Source organism: Nestor notabilis, unplaced genomic scaffold (assembly GCF_000696875.1).
Source record: "Nestor notabilis isolate BGI_N333 unplaced genomic scaffold, ASM69687v1 scaffold1285, whole genome shotgun sequence".
NCBI classification, from domain to species: domain Eukaryota; kingdom Metazoa; phylum Chordata; class Aves; order Psittaciformes; family Psittacidae; genus Nestor; species Nestor notabilis.
In genome coordinates this window covers 4,944-26,045 of record NW_009928638.1, presented here as the reverse complement: position 1 = coordinate 26,045, position 21,102 = coordinate 4,944, and the positions used below count along the sequence as shown (strand labels likewise).

Genomic DNA, 21,102 nt, shown 5'->3' with positions numbered 1-21,102 from the left:
GGAGATATTTATAGTCTAGGTCCATGGATCACCATTCAGTCAGGAATGAGGTACCACCAGTTCACAGCATCCTAGAATCACAGGTGGGAAGGGACTCAAGGATCATCTGGTCCAACCTTTCTAGGCAAAACATGACCTAGACTAGATGGCCCAGCACCCTGTGCAGCTGAATCTTAACAGTGCCCAGTGTTGGGGAGTCTACCACTTCCCTGGGGAGATTATTCCAGTGGCTGGTTGTTCTCCTAGGGAAAGTTTCCTCTTGTGTCCAGTTGGAATCTCCCCAGGAGTAACTTGTGCCCATCACTCCCTGACTACTTGTAAAAAGGGAGGTAAAAAGTTCTTTACTGATGCTTAACCCCAATCCCAAGAAACATTATGGTAAAAGTAGTAAATGAGTTCACTGCCACGAAGATATTGAATACATATCAAGTATAAATTACACAGTGTGTTTAGAAACAGGTAAACTGAAGTAGCAGAAAGCAATAGTTACTTGTACTGTAACAGAGCTGCAAAGTGAATTCCATTCAGCTGCATTTCATTCAGCTAGAAAACAGCTAAAATATTTAAATAGCTCATAGCTTAGAATCTAATCCACAGATAAATGCTATCTAAATTTGTATTTAATGTTGAGTATTGCTTTCACTGGAGATCTTGACATGGGAATGTAAATCCTTATTTAACTATTTTCTCCCTAAGGTCACACACACATCAACTCAAAGCAATTCTCTGAGGTCTTCTGAAGATTCATAAACTCATCACTTCATCTAGATCACAGGTTCTACCACTTCTCCCAGAGGTCTGTAGAGTGCTCCTATGTGATTTGAGAAGTGCTGCTGCTTGCTGGACACTTCCAGGCAGAACTGGGGCAGAAATTAAACTTTCCTCCCTCTGGCCTATTACTTAACTAACTGGGAATAAATAATTAACATACCATGAAGGAAATGTTCTCTATGCATTAGCCAGGCAGAATCTGAACTTCTTTCTATGCTGGAAAAATACCTACATTAAAGATGTGATTTGACAATCATACTTTACATATCATGGAAAACAAAGGATTTCAGGGGTTTGAGGCTTAGGATGGGGGTAGGATGGATAAGTGAATAACGCTGCAATGATCGCACATCATCCAAAAAGACCATTCTTATGATCTGTAACACCAACGAAGTGCACAGAATCTTTTAATGAAATCAAACGTATTTAAGCACCAATCACACAAGAATAGTTCACTATTTCTGTTGAAAAGAACAGAAGATACTGAGTATGTAGGAAAGTGAAGGGACACCTTCCACTAGCGCAGGTTGCTCCAAGCTTCTGTGTCCAACCTGGCCTTGAACACTGCCAGGGATGGGGCAGCCACAGCTTCTCTGTGTCAGTGCTTACTTTCTAAATTAGAGAAGATGGTGTGAGCCATTGAAATTTAAAGAAACAGTTGCATGTTATGCAATGAAAAATGAAGCATTTTCTCACAGAGCAATAGCCTTCAGCACTCTTTTCTGTTGTTGTTCTGGACAAAACCACAAGAGTTTTAGCCTCTGCCTTAACACTTTGATTTATCATTAGGCCAGAAATTACTGCCCTGAATAACTACAGAATAAAATCAGAGACTAAAAAAAGGTGCAGCCACTTCTAGGCACTTGCTTTTCTCATGTAACTGTGAGAACAGAGGAAAATTGTCAGATGAGAGCTCAAAAAGCAGCAAGACTGTGGGGCTTACCTGGAAGAAGGGTACTTACATCAACAGCCTCAAGAGGTTAAAGCTTTACTGTGTTTCCTCTTTATATCCACATTTCATGGCAAGTTCTATCCAGCCCGAATAAGGAGAGCTTGCAGTATTTATGCAATCAGGGGACACAGCAGGAAAAACTTTATGGCTCAGTGAAATCTAAAAGTGAAATACTAAGTTCTGAGCAGAAACCTTTGTTCTGGTGGATCAGATAGTGAACAGGAGAGCAAAAACACATATATGATTCCTTGAGGAGTTGAATGCCAAGGAAAATGAGTACTCCATACAGAAATGTCCTCTGCAAGATAGGATACACAGATTAGTACAGTGGCACACACATAAGCATAGCACAGCAGTGCTCTCCAACTCATTTACCTTGATATCATGCTCAGCAGTTCATGTTCTCTGCACACTGTTGTTTACTCCCGTGCATTGCCAGTTCTTCCCTTTGTTCTCTGCTGTAGACAACAGCGACCCTATTTTCCATCAGATGTTCCATTAGAATGTCAGACACGAGGAAAAACAGAGTAAGAAATGATATATCAGTGTTAACAATACAAATCTTCCTTTTAGCACAACTTTCAAATACAAACATAGCTCAGGGTTTTAAAGCTATTGCAGTGTCTGCAACACTTGGGTGTTGCAGGGGTTTAACTTCCTAATGTGCACTGAAGTGCACTGTTTCAGTTGTTGTGACAAGACAGATGAAGATACATGACCTGAAAGTTAGGGAGATCTCAAGTCCTGTGCCACAGACCCATGAAGCATTTTGGGTAAAGATATTCCTCACATCTGGAAGGCTGAAATCAAAGTTGAAAAAAACAATTCTCAATCTTAAAGCAATAACCACCACCAAGTGCTGACCCTAATCACAGAAAAAAGCCTGGGGGTCATTGAGAGGAACAGACCAGCACTGGTCCTGCTCAGTGGAAATCATGTAACTATGATAGAGCAAACACATGCAGGAAGCAGTAGAAATAGTTTGAAAATATGACCAGATCTACAGCATATTACACTTTAAATCTACGCATGAGAATTGAAGTATGGAAAGAATTAAGTGCATTATAACAGGATAAAATGACCATAGCATTTAAAAGAACTATGGATATGGACACAGCATATTCCAAAAAGCCCACCTAAACTAAAGATATATCTCCATCTCATATCCATCTGAACTCTGAATGTCTGGAGAGCAACCACTGCATTGCTTCCTTAACCTGACTCTTCTGGGGTTTAAAGAAAGAGAACCACTGAGCTCACTAACATGAACTCACCTGAAGAAAGGGCCAGTCATTACCAGCCCCCAAAATAAGAGCCGACAAGAACATCCAAACATAGCATCCAACTGCCTTTCTGCAGAAACAGCTGTTACTCCTCACAGACTACACAGAAATGTAACTGTGGTCTTAAAACTGCACAAAACTTCAACTCCCCAGATGAATTTCCTCCCTTTCTGAGTTTAACAAAGTAACAGGAAGCCACAAGCCTTGAAGGCAAACACAAGCTATTACCCTGCAGTCACTGATCTTTAAAAATCATCTCCAAACCATTGTGGTTACTTACAGGAATTGTAACTCCAGGAAAACGACCACCATCACCACTCCATACACTCACCATTCCCATGTCTCCTCCGCTCAGAGCTTGCTCAGTGCTGCATCACCCAGCTGTGTGTACAGAACATCTGTGCTGCAGAAGACCCACCTTCAGAATAGTGCCACGTGGCTGGAGAGAATCAATCTTTGAAACAGAATCACAGAATCAACAAAGTTGGAGAAGACCTTTAAGACCACCAAGTCCAACCGTTACCCCAGCACTGCCAAGGCCACCAATAACCCACGGCACTGAGGTCCTCGTCTACACGGTGTGTGAACATTATAATGAGGACTGACACATTCTTCACTGTTCTCAAGAACACAAAACACACCAGTCCCAAATTGTTCACAAATTTAATGACTTCCACAAATCTGCATTTTTCAATACAATGAACTTAAGGGGTTTTTTTTTTCAAACTTATCAAAACTTCAGCATCATAATTCTGCTGATACATCCAGAGCTTCTTTTAAAGAATATTTACAGAACTGTCATGAAAAATAAGACTTAAGCACATTCAAATTTAAGCAGAAAATAGCTTACAATTAAACTAGCAGTAAAGTCGTATGGCTTCCTGGCTGCTGTACTGATCGACATTAAAAAGGGGGATAAATACTGGTATAAAAAGATTTAGGTTTAAGGTTTGCAGTTTTGCACAAGCACCCCATAGGTTAGGAACCACTACACATAAATCTATTAAAATCAGAATCTACACCCTACCTGTAAACACAATAAGAAGTATCTTTAGATAATATCAGAATTCAGTGATTGCTTTACAAAATCTGAGCTTAAAATCCAAGTGCAAATCAATTCACATTAAAAACCTGCCATTTCAGTTATGAATTGATTAAAAAAACTGATGCTGTGGCTGTTGTTGAGACTATTTTCTTGCTTTTGCACTTGTTCTTGTGCTTGATCTTGTCTTCCTGTCCATCCCTCCAGCACTCCGAGTAGCCCTTACATCCCCTTCAGGTTCTTCTTTAGCTTTGCTTCTTTTTCCTTTTTGCAGTGCTGGATTTCCATCATTCTCTATTTATTTGCACACACAAAAAAGAAAATAGATTTGGATCATAAATCAAACATTTTACACAAAATTCAGCCCTCAGTTACATTGTTTTTAATGGCAATGTCCCCAGTGACCACATTCCAAAAGATTTCATCTCTGAATTCAACAAGCCAGCTACAAACCCCATACTTGTGCACATCCTTTAAGATATCCTTTAAGACAGATCCCTGAGGACCTACAGCTATTTCTGAAAGTAGGTTAACATTAATGAGAGCACCAAAACCAATTAGCTGCCATTTTAGCTAAAATTCCTTCTACTGATATGTAAAACTAAAACATATTCAACACCAAAGGAAAACCCTGCAATGGTCCAGATAGAGCTGGAAAGTCAAGTTTTTGACTGTAAAGGAAGGAGTGAGCATCTGTGTGGGAGCTTAAGGTCCTTTCCAACCCAACTCATTTTATGATTCCATAACATAGATCCCACTCACCAGTCTTCCTGCTCCACTAAAGCATGGCAGCCCCCCGCAACATTAAAACTGTGAACACATTATTGTTGTATCTACATACATATACATAACTGAGCTACACTTAGAAAATGGAGAGGAAATTCTTGCCTCACCTGACTTGAGTTTTTTGGATGGCAAATCGTCTGCTGGCAACTGATGTTTCCTCTTGCGAGAAGGGGGAGTTGCCTTTGGTGCAGGGGTAACCTCTTCCCCTTTTCCAGACTGATGATTTTCCTCAGAACCAGTGGATGCCAAATACACACCTTGAGTTTCTGAAGCTTTGCCATTTTCTGGCAAGTCACCACTTTTACAATGAGAAGTAGCTGCCTTCAATTTGAATTCTACCTTTTTACTTTTATTCCTCAATTGCCTCCTGTTTTCCTGAGAGGAGTTACTTTCTAGAGAGGTATCTTCATCTTCTTTAAGAATCATCTTTTGACCTCTGTCTTTGGGCAAGACAGGTTTTTCCCTGAGAGAAATGGAACTAGTTTCTTTAGATGTGGAAGAAGTTATTTTCTTTCTGCCTACTCTTGATCGATTTTCTTTTGCAGATGGAGCTACTTCCAAAAGTACACACTGTTGTTCTTCAGGAGTTTCACTCTTACCATCTTCTGGCAAAGCCTGAAGTGAGGTGGAACTAACAGCCTGTGAGGTGGTTGTTTGCCTTGAGTTCCCTTTTGAAAGATCCATTTTATCTCGGGAAGTAGAATGCTCCAAAAGTAGCTTTTTTGCTCCCCTGTGATTATTCTTTCTACCACTTTCTTTTGCTAAGCCCTGTTTTCCCTCAATAGAAGTACAATTTGTGGCTTCTAACAAGAGGGCAGTTTCTTTCCTTCTGCTTTTTCTCAGTTGATTTTCTTTTACAGATGAATCAGAAGTTTGTAATGGAATGTTTTGATCTTCTTTAGGAGCTTCTTCTCTACTGTTATCTGCTGGCAAACCACGTTTTCCTCTAAGAGGAATGTAACTAGTTGTGTGTGATGCCAGAGCAGTTTGTTTCCTTTTGCCTCTTCCCAATGGCTTCTCTTTTGCACAGGACACTGTTTCGAAAAGCACATTTTGTTCTTCATTAGTGCCCTCCTCTTTATCATCAGTTTCTGACAAGCTACACTTGCTCTGGAGAGCAGATGAACTTTTTGCCTCTGCTGCTACATCAGTCTTTTCCCTTTCGTCCCTTGCTGATTCATTTGCTTTTGCCTGCAAAGTTTCATCTCCCGAAGCTGGATTTTGATCTTCCCTCACAGTCATCTTTTTATCATCACCTTCCAGCACCCCACGTCTTCTTCTGGTAGAAAGAGATCGAGATGTTTGTGATGCTGCAGCAACCTCTCGTCTTCTCCCTCGTCTCAGTGGAATGTCTTCTGTTGAAGAGGGAGTAGCTTCCAAAGCTGAATCTTGCTCCTTTGTAGAAGCTTCATCTTTATTATGCTCTGCAGTTAAGGTTTGTTTTTCCATAAGGGTAGAACAAGCTATTTGTGGAATGGTATCAGCTTGCTTTCTTCTGCTCCTCCTTACTTGTGAAGAAGGATCTCCTGAAGTCTCTTGTTGACTCTCTTTGTCAGTCATTCCTTTGTCATCCTCAGGTAAACTCCTGTTTCCTCCAACCGCTTTGGAACTGGCTTCTTCAAGTTCAAAACGAACTTTTCTACCTCTGCCTCTTGCACATATCATTCCACAATTTTGGGCTTGATTCTCTTGCAGGGTTTCAGTTTGCTTTGTGTTTTTTATTCCCTGGTCATTTCTTGTCCGCTTTGGACGGCTCAGAGCAAGACCATCACTGTCTGCAGCAGGTACTGGTGTGGCAGTTGGGATGTCCTGGTCCTTCATGACTTGGTAGGTATTCTTGACACAAACAGAGCCCACAGAATCTTTGAGAGAAGATTCATTTGTTTCTGCTTCTGACTTGGTTTGGGGAGCAATTAGTTCAAGGTTCTCTACATCTTTGGCAAATTCATCAGACTTTTTCTCCAAGGAATCTTTTTTGCCTCTCCTGTTTCTAGTTCTCACTGTTTCCTTTGCTGCACTTCTGTTTGCAGTGACTGATATTTTGTTTGTCTCTCCAGAAGGTGACTCTGTCTTTAATCTTTGAGATGCTTCTGTTGGCTTTTCCTGAGCGTTTTCTGTTTCATGTCCCTGAGATGCTTTAATCTCATTTTTGATGAGTGTTGGTGGTTCAGTACCAGCTTCAGTTGGAGTTTCCTCAGTTTTCTGAACGGTTTGTATATTTTCAAATATCATCGCACCAGTGTCTGCTTTTACTTCAGTTGAGTGCTTTCCAGCACTTCTTAAAGACTTCACTCTTTTCTCTGGTATCTTCTTTTCAAGTTTAGTTCCATTTTCAGGTGCTTCTGTTGTGGCAGCCCCAGTATCTTTGACAAAACTCTCTTCTTCTCTTTCTGATGGGTCTTTACGAAGCTTTCTTGTCCTGTGAAGGGCCTCTGAAGCAGCTTGTTGAACCTGATCATTTCTAGCTCTTCTTCCTCTTTTGGGTGGAATCAGCGGTTCTGGGCTTGCTACTTTTTTTACTCCTCTAGCTCTCCTCCTAGGTGACAGAAGCATTTCTTTGCTGTCTTCTATACCACCTTCATCAGGTTTGTTTTCGGTTTCTTTTAAACCTGTTTGCAGTTGACAGTTTTCATTTTCAGTGCTAGTAGATACACTTTCTGTCTTTATGGTTGGACCACCTTCAGTTTCCACTAGGTCACTGGCACCACAATCCTGCAAAGTCTGTTTCTCTTCTTGCAGCACAGAAGAATCTTTGTCACAAGACTCAGGATTCTCACTTGGATGGTATAACTCCTTTTGGTCTTTCCTTTTACCTCTTCTGGGTCTTTGAGTAGCTCCACATGGTTCTACAGATGAAACAATGTCAACTTTTTCCTGATCAGGGGGCTCTGAAACAGTTTCTTCTTGGATATGACAGTTGGTTCTCATTCCTTCATTTTTAGCTCCCACCTCCTCTTGGATACTCTTTTTTTCCACACTTTGCAACTCTTTTAAATTCAAATCCCTTTTGCAGTGCTTTGCTGAAGCAGGATGTACCATCTTCCTTGGTCTGCCCCTTCTTCTCTGGGTAGACTGGCCTGCACTAGCTGGTTCATTCTGGTGGGAATCTTCACCTTGTGAAATATTTCCTTTATCTTCTAAACCAGGTTTTTTTCCCCATTCGAAGTTTTTACATAGAAAAAAGCACAAACAAACATTAAACATTACTACGCCTAATCTGTGTGTTTTGATTTTCCTAACTGTCATCTTACTTAAACAAATTACACTTCTTACTCTTAATTTAAAAAGAAACACAGATTTTAAGCAATTAAGTTAAACCCCAGGCTTCTGACCAAAGACACTTGCTTCATTTCATAGGCAGCATTCACAGGTTTAAGCTGTGTTCTTAAAAGTCTTTGCAAAGAAAGATAATTCTAAGTAGAGACTTTCACATCAGGTTTTTTACTGGTATGTATAGAGAAGCCAACATTACCCCACCAACAAACTACTACACTGTTACTTCTACCAGCACCTAGTGTCCATTAGGAATGACTGCACAAATGCCATGAGCTATGAGCTATGGACCCCTCACACGCTGTATACTGGAATTTTTAAAACATATGTTAAAACTTCATAACAACATATATTAACTTCTATCTTCATTATTCCTCTAGTTAACGTATTTGCATTTACCACTTTTAGGAGTGGAAGTAGTACAAAGAGGTGCAGCATCTTCTTGCTTGGAATCCATAGCTTTTACTGATCTCACCTAAGGAAATAAACAATAATCAATAAATGCATGTCTGAAAGGACAATAAATACTGGAGCCAACCAATACAAAATCAGCGTATAGAAATATTTGAAGTCTTATCAAGTACTTTTCTCTAAAAATGAAATCAGTTTTATAACTGTATTCATATATATATGATATTTGCAAAGAAATCTACCAAACTTAATACTGGCCATCTAAGCCAGTGAGCAGTTTTTAAAGTGAAAGGTAACAAACACTTCACAAAGTTAGAAAAGTCATTAACAAAATGAGTGACAAGTGCCTAAATGAATGCTCAAAAGGAATTTGAGGTATTCAGGCCAAATGATTTGAGTGGTTTCTAGCTGTTTATTGTAGTTCTCCACTGATGAACACAAATCCCAGTGATAGTCGGCATTTTACAATGGATCTTCCCTGTGAGGGTGCTGAGGCACTGGCACAGGGTGCCCAGAGAAGCTGTGGCTGCCCCATCCCTGGCAGTGTTCAAGGCCAGGTTGGACACAGGGGCTTGGAGCAACCTGCTCTAGTGGAAGGTGTCCCTGCCCGTGGCAGGAGGCTGGGACTAGGTGAGTTTAAAGTCCCTTCCAACACAAACCATTCCATGGTTCTATGATTTGGGAATGAACATTAAAATGAATACTAAAATTTCACAAATGACCAGGGATGAAGCTGTGAATTCTAAGGTCAGAATAGTGACCCAGAGCAACCTCAGCAACTACTTACATAGAGTTCCTTCAAAGAAGATGCATATTAGCACAGGCAAACATAATATACATATAGATGTCTATAAAATAGGCATCCATTCCAGAAGCAATGCATTAAAGACTTAGGAACTTAGATCAATCTACTGGCCATGTGGCAAAATGCTTTGTCAAAACCTTTGGGTGGGAAAGGAAAGAGAGAGCTTACCATTTAATCTACAGGGTATGGAGCAAAGCAACTAACCATTCCCCTTGCTTATGAAAAGGATGGTTGAGAAAGAATTTGATTAGTTTTTAAGCAATTTAAAAGGTACTTTAAGCACAATAGGAACAAATGACCAGAAAAAAAACCAGACAGTGCTCAGATTCAAACTTGTAGTAAGCTGTGTTTTCTATCAGGGGGCATCCACCTGGGCAAAGCTGCCAAGGAACCAGGACTGCCATCTGGACAGTTCTCAAGTCAACTTGGGATACATTTCTAGAAGGTTCTGGGCAGGACATATTTGAAGTGCTGTAACATACAAGATGTCACACTAGGAGGCCTAAGAATTCATTTCAACCACAGGTTTCTAAGTCTAAAAACATCCCCTCCAAAAGCTAAAGAACGTATTTTACCTCAGTTTCCTCTGGTGCATCAAACATCTCTGTAACTCCAGCATAGTCCACTTCAGAGTCGGAGTATTTTTGTCTGGGCTCTGCCATAAGCCTTTGCAGACCCACAAAAACCTCAACTGGTTGATACTTCTCTCTTGGAGTCTTCACTAATCTACTAATACCAAACGCATTTTCTATGGGTTCAGCTTTGTCCTTTGGTGTCTTGAAAATGCGGCTGACCCCAATCATGTCTTCTACTGGTTGATATTTCACCTTTGGGGTTTTCTTGGTTAAAGTAACACCTTTAAGTGCTTCCCTGTTTTGTACTGGAGGCTTCAGCAATCTTTTAAAGGCACTTTCATCTGTAACAGGTTCCAACTCTTGCTCTGGGGTCTTCATGAGCTCCTTAATGCCAGACAGGACCTCAACTGGCTCTGGCTTCTGCTGTGGGGTCCTCAGCAGCTGCTCGATGCCTGACAGGACCTCGACCTGCTCTGGCTTCCGCTGTGGGGTTCTCATGAGCTGCTTGATGCCTGATAGGACCTCAGCTGGCTCTGACTTTTGCTCTGGTGTCCTCAGGAGCTGCCTGATGCCTGACAAGGCCTCTACAGGCTCCACCGTCTGTTTTGGGGTCTTCATGAGCTGCCTGATGCCTGACAAAGCCTCTACAGGCTGGAACTTACGCTTTGGGGTTCTCATGAGCTGCTTGATGCCTGACAGGACTTCAGCTGGCTCTGACTTTTGCTCTGGTGTCCTCAGGAGCTGCTTGATGCCTGACAAGGCCTCCACAGGCTCTGACTTCTGCTTTGGGGTCTTCATGAGCTGCCTGATACCTGATAAAGATTCTACAGGCTCTGACTTCTGCTTCGGTGTCCTCAGGAGCTGCTTGATTCCTGACAAGGCCTCTACAGGCTCCAACTTACGCTTTGGGGTTCTCATGAGCTGCCTGATGCCTGACAAAGCCTCTACAGGCTCTGACTTCTGCTTCGGGGTCTTCATGAGCTGCTTAATTCCTGACAAAGCCTCTACAGGCTCTGACTTCTGCTTCGGGGTCTTCATGAGCTGCCTAATTCCTGACAAAGCCTCTACAGGCTCTGATTTCTGCTTCGGGGTCTTCATGAGCTGCCTAATTCCTGACAAAGCCTCTACAGGCTCTGACTTCTGCTTCGGGGTCTTCATGAGCTGCCTGATGCCCGATAAGGCCTCTGCTGGTTCTGACCTTTGCTCTGGGGTCCTTAAAAACTGTTTGATGCCTGATATAACCTCAGCTGGCTCCAACTTCTGCTTTGGAGTCCTCCTTCTACTTCCAGATTTCACCCGAGACGTTTGGTTTTCTGGGCTTGCTGACAAACTATTCCCACTAGTATTTTCTTCCAGCATAGCATTTCTTCTTTCAGGAGTTTTTGTGGCTATTGCATCAAACGCAGACTTCAGAGATGACTCCTCCCTCAAAAAGTGACAGATGACTGGACTATCTTGTTTCTGTTCTGAAACATCTGAACTATTCAACGGTGACACCATCATCTCTCCTGAAAGAAGCAGTAGATGTACGTAATTTGGAAAGAGAATTAAGCAGAAAACCCAAATATATACTGTATAACTAAAACTGAATTCAATCAGCCAGAGCCTTCTACAAACCAAAAATGTGCATCAGCAATTGGTTTGTAGCTAGCACACAGTTCAAAGTGACTATAAAAACTGGGATATTTTTTCCTATTTAATCCGATATAAAATGTAGTTCTCTGTTGTCCCTAAAACTTCTTGTGGTACACTTTTTTCCTTGCAACTCCCTTTGTGTTTTGAAGCAATAGGAGACACAAAGGCTGGTATGGAAGATTGAGCGAAAGATGCTCAAAGTACCATCTTAATACAACTCTGTCCAACATGACACTTTTAACCAGACTTTTTAAGTTTAGTACTGCAGAATAACCTCTCTCTAGCATGAAACTTTACAACTGGCTAAGAATGTGCCATGCTTCAGCACAACATCTGCCCCAGGCAATACTTCAACATCTTAAAGTTTCAAATCATAGAATCATAGAATAGTTAGGGTTGGAAAGGACCCTAAGATCATCTAGTTCCAACCCCCCTGCCATGAGCAGGGACACCACACACTAAACTATGTCGCCCAAGGCTCTGTCCAACCTGGCCTTGAACACCTCCAGGGTTGGAGCATTCACCACTTCCTTGGGCAACCCATTCCAGTGCCTCAGCACCCTCACTGTGAAGAACTTCTTCCTTATATCTAACCTAAACTTCCCCTGTTTAAGTTTAAACCCATTCCCCCTTGTCCTACCACTAGAGTCTCTAATGAAGAGTCGCTCCCCAGCAGCCTTGTAGGCCCCCTTCAGATATTGGAAGGCTGCTCTGAGGTCTCCACGCAGCTTCTCTTCCCCAGGCTGAATAGCCCCAACTTTCTCAGCCTCAAAGATTAGCTGGAGCTGCAAAAACACCTTTTAATACATGATAAAAATCAATGGTTCCTTTTTTGGGTTGACATATGCTTCATCCCAATACATGAACTCTACCTAGGCTGTGTCTGCTACCCCATAATACACCTAACCAGTCCCTTGCTTTTCAAATAACAAACATACCAGTTTCCTCAGGAGTCTGCAGCTCAGAAATATCCGCTGCAGCACAAGTTGGTGTAAAATCCATCTTCTGAGCAGCAGCCAAAGGTGATGTTTTCCCACTCAGATTTTCTGGAGTTTGAAACATTTCAGCCATTCCTACAAATTACATTTGGAGAAAAGAGCATTTACTTTGACAAGAGAAGGACAGAGGGTGGCAGAGTGAGCAACAGGCTTTAAGAAGTTACCTGTGAAGCTTTCGTCCATGTTCATGTTTAGCTTCATGATAGGGTTTGTCACCACTTTAGGGGCCCGTCCAGTTGTTCTGACTGTGGTGGAATAAGCTCTACCCACAACTATTGTAGCAGGTGACTCTGCATGTCCTGTGCTAAAATGACCTTTTATTTTGCTTTCTGGAGTCTGTAGAGGGGAAAAAAGGAGGAAAAGGACAAAGGTTAGTAAAGAAAGATTACTTTTAAATAAAGCCTACATTTCTTGTAGAGAAAAAGCTATCAACACCCATTTCACATCATACTCAAAGCTCAGAAGCTTCTAGTTTCTGTACCAAAATACCTACAAGTTGTTTTGTGATTATGCAAAAGCAAACAAAGAGAATTTAGAAAGCATACCTTTGATGACTGGTTTGTTTTCTTCAGGAATCTTCCTTTCCTAACCCTCTTTTTAGCAGCCTTTGCCTGTGGTCTTGCGACACCCAATTTTACCACTTCTGCCCAAGATTTTGCCACTAGAAAAGAGAAACAACCACTTTAATTCTCAGATGATTCCAATGGATTTGCTGCTGTTGGGCACAGGAAAGTGGTTGCACCACCTGACAACACCTATACTGAAGTGTTCTGTGAAACAGTTTCAATTAGAAGACCCAATTTCAGCTGCAGTTTAACAAGTGTCCAGTGTGGCTTTCCACAACAAAACGAGCTTCGTGCAGTGTCAAACAGAAGTTAGATCCTAGAACCAAATGCTGACCCAATTCCATCCTCACTCTTTTTGTAAGGAAATAATTTTTCCCAATAAAAACTTACCATGAGTCTTTCAGTCTCTTTTAGTATATCTTCACTTGTCCCCAGTGGGACATGAGTTTTAACATCAGGGAAATGGCTTCTAAGTGAAACATATCCAGCTTTTCTTTCACCACCTTCCCAAAGAACATTGTAGTCAGGAGACTATTTATTTATACTGCTTACAGCTTTTAGATCTACACAGACTTTCCATAATCTTTCTTATATCACCTTTTCCTTGTAACATACACCAGAAATTCCCAAAGCAAGCTTACATTTATTACAGCATCATTCTGTCCACAGCAGAGGAATCAGGGAATTAGTTAGAGCTGTGTAATAAATGAGGCTGTAAGTTGGTGGCACATCTGCCTTGTTTGCTTCAGAAATAGGTTATGAGAAGACAGGGATCATATAAAAGAAACTGTTATTTTTTTAAGTAGAGATAAAAAGGGGAATGCTGTTCCTCAGGTTTATTATTCTCTTGTCAGGGTTGCTGTGCAAATTGGGAAAGTCTGTAAATAAAAAGCACTTCCATAAGGTATCATTACTAGGGTGTTCAGGGTACACAGACACATACCAAGCCTGCAGGAAACTACCTGAAAAAGCATTGGAAACACAGTTTTATTTTGGATACTAAGCAGACATCAAAAAATTTTTAAGAACTCTGGTGGTCTTTTCATATTGCAGAAGAAACTGCAGATGAAAACCCACTTACACATTACAGAGAGGTGGGGAAATGGTGTCATTGATATTTGTGAAGTACTCTCCATAAAATGCCTGTCTTCTTCAAAGACAAAAGTTTCAAGAACCAGACATCCCCTATCATAATGTTTCCAGTGTTACCAAAACTATTCAAACCAGCATTGAACATCCAAATTTAAATGTTTTAACTTCAAACTTTTCAAGTTAATACCCAGTTATCATCCTATTCTCTAACTATGTCTGTCATATAACCACTGTCATGTACCAGTTCAGTCCGTGGAGAAAGATTTGAACTGTGTATAAAAAAAAGGCACAAACAAAACACACTGAAGCTAGACTGCTATGAAATGCATGTTGTCAAATCAAAATTGATGTAATCATAGAATCACAGAACGGTCTGGGTTGGAAAGGACCTTAAGATCATCTGGTTCCAACCCCCTGCCACGGGCAGGGACACCTTCCACTAGAGCAGGTTGCTCCAAGCCCCTGGGTCCAAGCTGGCCTTCAACACTCCCAGGGATGGGGTATTTACGAGTGCTTTGATACAATGATTTCATTCAACACTAATTGAACTTGAAGGATCACTATTGCAAGTAACCTTGCAATAAAGAACCTTAATTCTCCCATTTTTCGACTTCCGAACATTAAAATTTGTGTTTTAAATATGATTTGATCTTTGCTTTAGTAATTTAATAATATGAGAGAATGCAACATTTTGCAATTCACAGTTTCCAACAAGTCCAACAACCCCCAGTAGCGACGCCAAGCATTTGGTGGCCTCTGCATAACAAGTCAATAGGCCTACTTCTGTTTTATTCCTGCATTTTAAAGCATTAAAATGAATATAGGGATTAACTGCTGAAACAAACCTAACAGATTGGCACTGGAGGCTCCACTTCTTCTTTTTGCGTTGATAATTGCTACAGCCCCAGTTCTGCTCTTCATGGGAGTGACCTTCAGAGCAAGTTGGGCACTTCTGGTTTGTTTGTCAGGTGTAGCCACTAAAAAGGGTTTATCATTTTGGTTAACAAGAGAAGATTCAGGTGTTTTCACTGAGGCACCATCTTCCTCCTCTGTATTCATGTCTTCTGCAACAACATCTCTCTCTTCTACAATGGGTAATGGTGCCGTGATGTGAGACACAGAGAAACGTCCCTTTCTGTAAGGTGCTGGAGAGCCTGAAGGCAGTTTAGGTGTTGTCCTCCCAGAGGAAGGGGACGAGGCACCTGGGGACTTCTCAGTTGACAGATTTCTTGGTGACATTTTTTCTTTCTGCAAATGTTCAGGAAATTCCTGGTAGGCAAAAAATAAATACATAAAGATCAAATGTTACTGCACGCAGCTGGACCACAAGCGCTCATCTACATCTGACAGATAAATACAATAGTATAAAACAGCATCAGGTCATTTGATAAAGCCTTAAATATTCTCTGAAAACAAATTTCTAGCAAGTTTTAATTCTCCTAAGTCTCCCAAGACATGCAAATTCAATTGAATAAATTAACTGAGTTTACTGTTCTACTTTACTCAACAGTCTTGTTCACCTCTAGTACACCTCACACATTATAACTAGCTTGAATCAACAGCAAATGTTTTCCAGGTTCTAACCAAAGCAGGTGGCAGGAGCTTGCAGAGTTGGCCAGCAAACTGTTCTGTTTGCTGTTAGTTGTGGTAAACTGGAGCTCACAGACACTCAGACACTGCTGCTAAGCACAGACATACAGAAATGTACTCTGGCATATGCATAGAATCCCAGACTGGTTTGGTTGAAAGGAACTTAAGATCATCCAGCTCCAACCCCTGCCCCGGGCAGGGATGCCTCACACTAGAGCAGGTTGCTCCAAGCCCCTGTGTCCAACCTGGCCTTGAACACTGCCAGGGATGGGGCAGCCACAGCTTCTCTGGGCACCCTGTGTCGGTGCCTCACTACCCCCACAGTAAAGAACTCCTGCTTTAGATTTAACCTAAAACTCCCCTGTTTAAGTTTAAACCCATCACCATTTGTCCTATCACTACAACATGAGAATGAGCAATGGCATGTGAGGTGAATAAATACACACCCCCTGGGTAAACTGAGCCCTTTCCTGCAGTGGAGAAGTTAAAATAATGCTGATTAAAGTTTGCTGGTTCCAAATACCTTTTTTAACTTGCAATTAAAGTTTCCATATCCCAACATGCACCTAAAAAGTTTTACTACTACTTATTAGTTAATTTTTAGAAGTCCTTGAACTTATACTCTGTTCACACTAAAGTGTCTCAGCAACTTGATTAGTCTTAACCTTTACCTGGTCTGCAAAGTGCTTCAGTCCCTGAGCCTTTTTGAGGACAGCACGTGGAGAGTTTCCAAAGGGCAGGCTCAGCCGGGCGGGAATGGCACCTCTTTTAAGTGGTGAGTTGGGAGGCAAACTTTTATCAAAAAGCTCTGGGCTCAAGTGACCACCAAAAGACACTCTCTTTCTTTTTCCTAAAGGCTGAAGTAACACATCACCACTTTTCCTCTTCGGAGACATCTTTGTTGTCTTGCCTGAAAAGAACAAGTGAAAACAGATCTAAGACTCACACTGGTTTGGGTTGAAAGGGATCGTAAAGCTCATCCAGTCCCAACCCCTGCCACAGGCAGGGCTGCTTCACACTACAGCAGGTTGCTCCAAGCCCCTGTGTCCAACCTGGCCTTGAACACTGCCAGGGATGGGGCAGCCACAGCTTCTCTGGGCACCCTGTGCCAGCGCCTCAGCACCCTCACAGCAAAGACTCCAAATCAACATTTTAATCCACATAAAAAACAGCCTTTTCTTGTGCATTTTAAAGTCAAAACAAATCAGAAGATAATTTATCTTTAAGAGAAATAGATCCAGTGGAGTAAACTTTTATAGATATTATTGTGTATTTTGATGATCAACTGTAACTGCATGATAAATATTTTAGAAGCAATATGTCAGCAAGGGCACGTTCTACATTTTGCATGAGTGGGAAAATGCTCATAGAAATACTAGGAGGAGAGTTTCTGAGTAGAAACCCCGCCAGGCAGGGATTAAACAGGTTTACCTGATTCTTCCCCAGCCAACAGGTCAGAAATATTCATTTCTGAGACAGCCTCAGTGTCTTTCAGTAGACCAGCGCCTCCAGAAGACCTCCTCTTCGATGACGATCTACGAGGTCTTGTTACTCCAGCATCTTCCAAACCTTGCTCCTCGTGATCCCCCTTGGTGGCCACCTCTTCGTTCATTCCACTGTCTTTTCTGTCTGTAGGTTTATCGTGGTGCTCTAGAGAGGGATTTGTCTCCAATGCTTTCCCTGTGAGCAGCCCAGAGCTCCTCGGCCTACCTCTTTTTCTGCCAGAGCCACATTTGTGACTAGCAGGAGATGCCAGTTCTGATTTGAACTCTTCTGAAGCCAGTGTCTCCAAATGGACACTTTTGTCTGATAATTCTTGACTTTCTCTGTTATTTCTTCTGGGACTCTTGGAATTAGAAGAGGCAGGAGGTTCAGAATGTTCCTCTTTTGAGGTCACGAAGTTTGCCTGGTCACAAATCTCTTTCAGCACTTCATCAGGTTTTCCTGGTGTATGCTGTTTACTGCCTCGTCTTTGTTTTAAGCACTTGATTTCTGCCAAAGGCAGTTGTTTGAGGCTGTTACTTATGGACAGTGAATCTTCCCTTTGAGTTTCAGCTGAAACTCCTGACAGAGACTTACGTTCCAGTGACACATGCCGTCGAGGTGTTGGAATATCAGTGATTACAGGGTTCATTCCACTACTTTCTCTGGTGGGTGATACAAAAGACCGAGGACTCTTCCTTCTGGATGTTGGTGTAGACAGAACATACTGGTCAACATCAGGAACGGTTGTGGTGTTACCTGGTTGTGCTGGTTCATCCAGTGCTGGTGCAGAGCTGTGCATGTTCATTTCAGCTGCATAATCCAAGCATTCTATAGAGCACTGCTTCAGTGAAAACACTGCATTTCCATCCTTCTCCTGACTGGGCTTGGTTATAACTTCAGTACTTTCAGACTTTCCTGCTGTACTTAGCTCCTTATGATCCTGCAAGTGACTTCTTTCACCAGTATCTCTTGACACCTTCGAAATGGATCTTCGAGGACTTTTGGTAAAACTCTTCTTGGTAGCACTTCTGACAGCTGAGACCTGGTTAAACTCTGAATTGACAGCATCTTGCTCGATTTCTACCTTACATTTTTCAATGTTTTCACTTCTGCCTCTTTCTTGTTCTTTAGACAGGTTTTCAAGATCAGAAACACAATCTGACAATGAAATCTGAGAGCTTGGTTCTAGAGGAACCCTCTTCCCATCTCCTATTGCAGCTTCTTGAGATGCATTTCCCCCAGGAAGAGCTTTTTTCACTTTAATCTCTTTTTTCAACTTTTCATAGAGTTTAGAAAAGGGAGACACAGAATTTTGCCTTTTATTAGACTGATGGATTCTGTGTGAAGATTTGGGTGTTTGTACTTTGACGGGTAAAGCATTGGAAATGTTTTCCTCTGTACTTTGTTTATTTTCATTGGCATCTTTTTCTTTGCACTCAGCGTTATCTAAAAAGAAAGCAAAGCAAAACATAAAGTAACAGAGATGCAGAGTTACTTAAAAATTGCAGAACTACAAATATAAGTTCCATAAATATGGATAAAAATGCCTTCCTTTCCTCTCCCAAGACAGTCAACAGGGTCCAGGATACAGTACTGTAAATAAAGCCATGTTAACAGTAACAACTTCTCTTGTAATAGAAGCATTAGTATCTCAATGTTCACTTTAAGTTGTAATCTGGAATATTCAGGTAAGACAGTTGGAATCAATGGCTGGTATACATCTTTCAGGGCTGCCAAAAAACAAACCTATGAGCATAGAATTAAACCCTCAATTAGGTCAGATTACCACAATTCAGCCTAGTTTCTGTTCTGCATTTATACAGGCACTATACTGCTTGAACTCTGGTGATGCTTCTGTAGGGTAAAGACAGGCTATAAAGCAGAGCTGCTACAGATCAGACATAGCAAGTGACAGCATGTATCTTACAATCTGTAAAGTGCAGCCAAGGAAGTCTGAGGTAGCACACTTCACTTTGTGTTTTCTATGAGCAAGCTAACAGTGTTCATCTGATATGAGGGGCCTTTTTATCATCTAGAATCCCAGACCGGTTTGTGTTGGAAGGGACCTTAAAGCTCATCCAGCCCCAACCGCCTGCCGTGGGCAGGGACGCCTCACACTACAGCAGGTTGCTCCAAGCCCCTGTGTCCAACCTGGCCTTGAACACTGCCAGGGATGGGGCAGCCACAGCTTCTCTGGGCACCCTGTGCCAGCGCCTCAGCACCCTCACAGGGAAGAGCTTCTGCCTCAGAGCTCATCTCAGTCTCCCCTCTGGCAGGTTCAAGCCATTCCCCTTGGCCTGTCCCTACATCCCTTGTCCAAAGCCCCTCTAGGCACTGGAGCTGCTCTAAGGTCTCCCCTTCAGGAGCCTTCTCTTCTCCAGGCTGAACCAGCCCAGCTCTCTCAGCCTGACTCCAGAGCAGAGCTGCTCCAGCCTTTGGAGCATCTGTGTGGTCTCCTCCGGACTTGCTCCAACAGCTCCACATTCCTCTTATGTGGCTTCTTTAAACCACAAAAAGCTGAGGTCTCATGTACATCTATACAACAAGGTCTAGTTCTCAACACTGCTTTATGTCAGAACAAACGCCCACTGAACTACTGCTGATACATGTTGACTTTTCTTAGTTGTGATGGGAAATAATCCATGTAAAGGTGGAAGTAGAGACTTTGACATACAAGGAAAAGCCTCTCAATTAACTTCCATGAAAGGGGAAATGAAGTGAGGGGAGAAAGACATGGGAAAGAACAGGAAATCAGATCTTTCTATGAAAGCTTTTACCCAACTCTAGATAAATCCATCAGTATTTTTCCCAATGAGCTGACAAGTTGTTCCCTTAAAGTTGATGGAACAACAAAGCAAAGACTGTTGTATCATAGAACAGTGTTGGGGAACCTGTTGCCCAATGCCTGTGAATACAGATGTGCTCATAACCACCCACTGCAATGGAATACCTTGAAACAGTCTGTAATTCTGCAGTAGAACAAACATTTGTCACAACAAAATACAACCTGTTTGTAGATAAATAGCCTCCATGTAACAAACCTTCTATCTTCCCATGAAAATCAGCACTACTTAAGACAAAAAGGATGAGAAAGCAAAGTCCTAGCATTTAATCAGTCTATGGTCTATAACCACACAGACTTAGAAGCTCTAAATGATTTTTACTGGATCTACATGAAACAGCTTTTCAGATATTTCAATAAGCAAAACTAACCCTTCCTATGTATTTCCAAAATTCTACCTGTTTTGATTTCTGATTAAGTAAGAATACATGAGACAATTTAATATTTGCTCAGAAGGGAACCAGCTGTATTCTAGGCCAGAGAACTGCAAGTTAAATTTTAACCAAAGGTGGATTTGCCATGTTGTACTTGTTTGATCCCATTGACAAGTAAAATGTAATAGGCAACTGTTTCACATACCAGTTTCAACTGACATTGTATGGCATTGCAGAGCTCGTGTAGAGTTAAGAATTCCCTTAACTTTAATCTTCATAAACACAATTTGCACAAATCACTTTAGTATATACAGATTTTGCCAGTTCCAGGCCAACTATTACCACCCTTTTATCAGGATGCAGTTAAACTGTTCGCTCCTGGCAGGACTTGGGTTTGGTAAATCACAGCATCTAAGTATGAAGAGATAGTACACTGGCATATCAGAGTGCATGGTACTCACATTGAAAAGTCTTAAAATGCATTTCTTTTGCTCTTTTCAGCCTTGTTTTTTCTCTTATGCCAAAAGTAAATGCAGCAAAGGGGGAAGAAGAAAGCAAAGCCCCCATAAAACAGGTACCAACCTGAAGCATGAAGACTTTTAGATCCTGGAGTTCGTAATTC

At 41.6% G+C, this 21,102-nt stretch overlaps 1 protein-coding gene across 1 annotated transcript in view; it reads right to left on the bottom strand.

Moving 5' to 3' along the window:
* Positions 1–8,483: 8,483 nt before the first annotated feature.
* Positions 8,484–21,102, bottom strand: part of MKI67 (marker of proliferation Ki-67) — a 16,359-nt gene continuing 3,740 nt past the window's right edge. The window contains exons 6-13 of the mRNA XM_010014575.1: positions 17,211–18,601; positions 16,451–16,689; positions 15,035–15,458; positions 13,077–13,192; positions 12,696–12,867; positions 12,472–12,606; positions 9,899–11,406; positions 8,484–8,582 (exon numbers count right to left, since the gene is read on the bottom strand). Of these exons, the coding sequence (XP_010012877.1) occupies positions 8,484–8,582; positions 9,899–11,406; positions 12,472–12,606; positions 12,696–12,867; positions 13,077–13,192; positions 15,035–15,458; positions 16,451–16,689; positions 17,211–18,601 (4,084 nt within the window). The remainder of the gene's footprint in view (positions 8,583–9,898; positions 11,407–12,471; positions 12,607–12,695; positions 12,868–13,076; positions 13,193–15,034; positions 15,459–16,450; positions 16,690–17,210; positions 18,602–21,102) is intronic.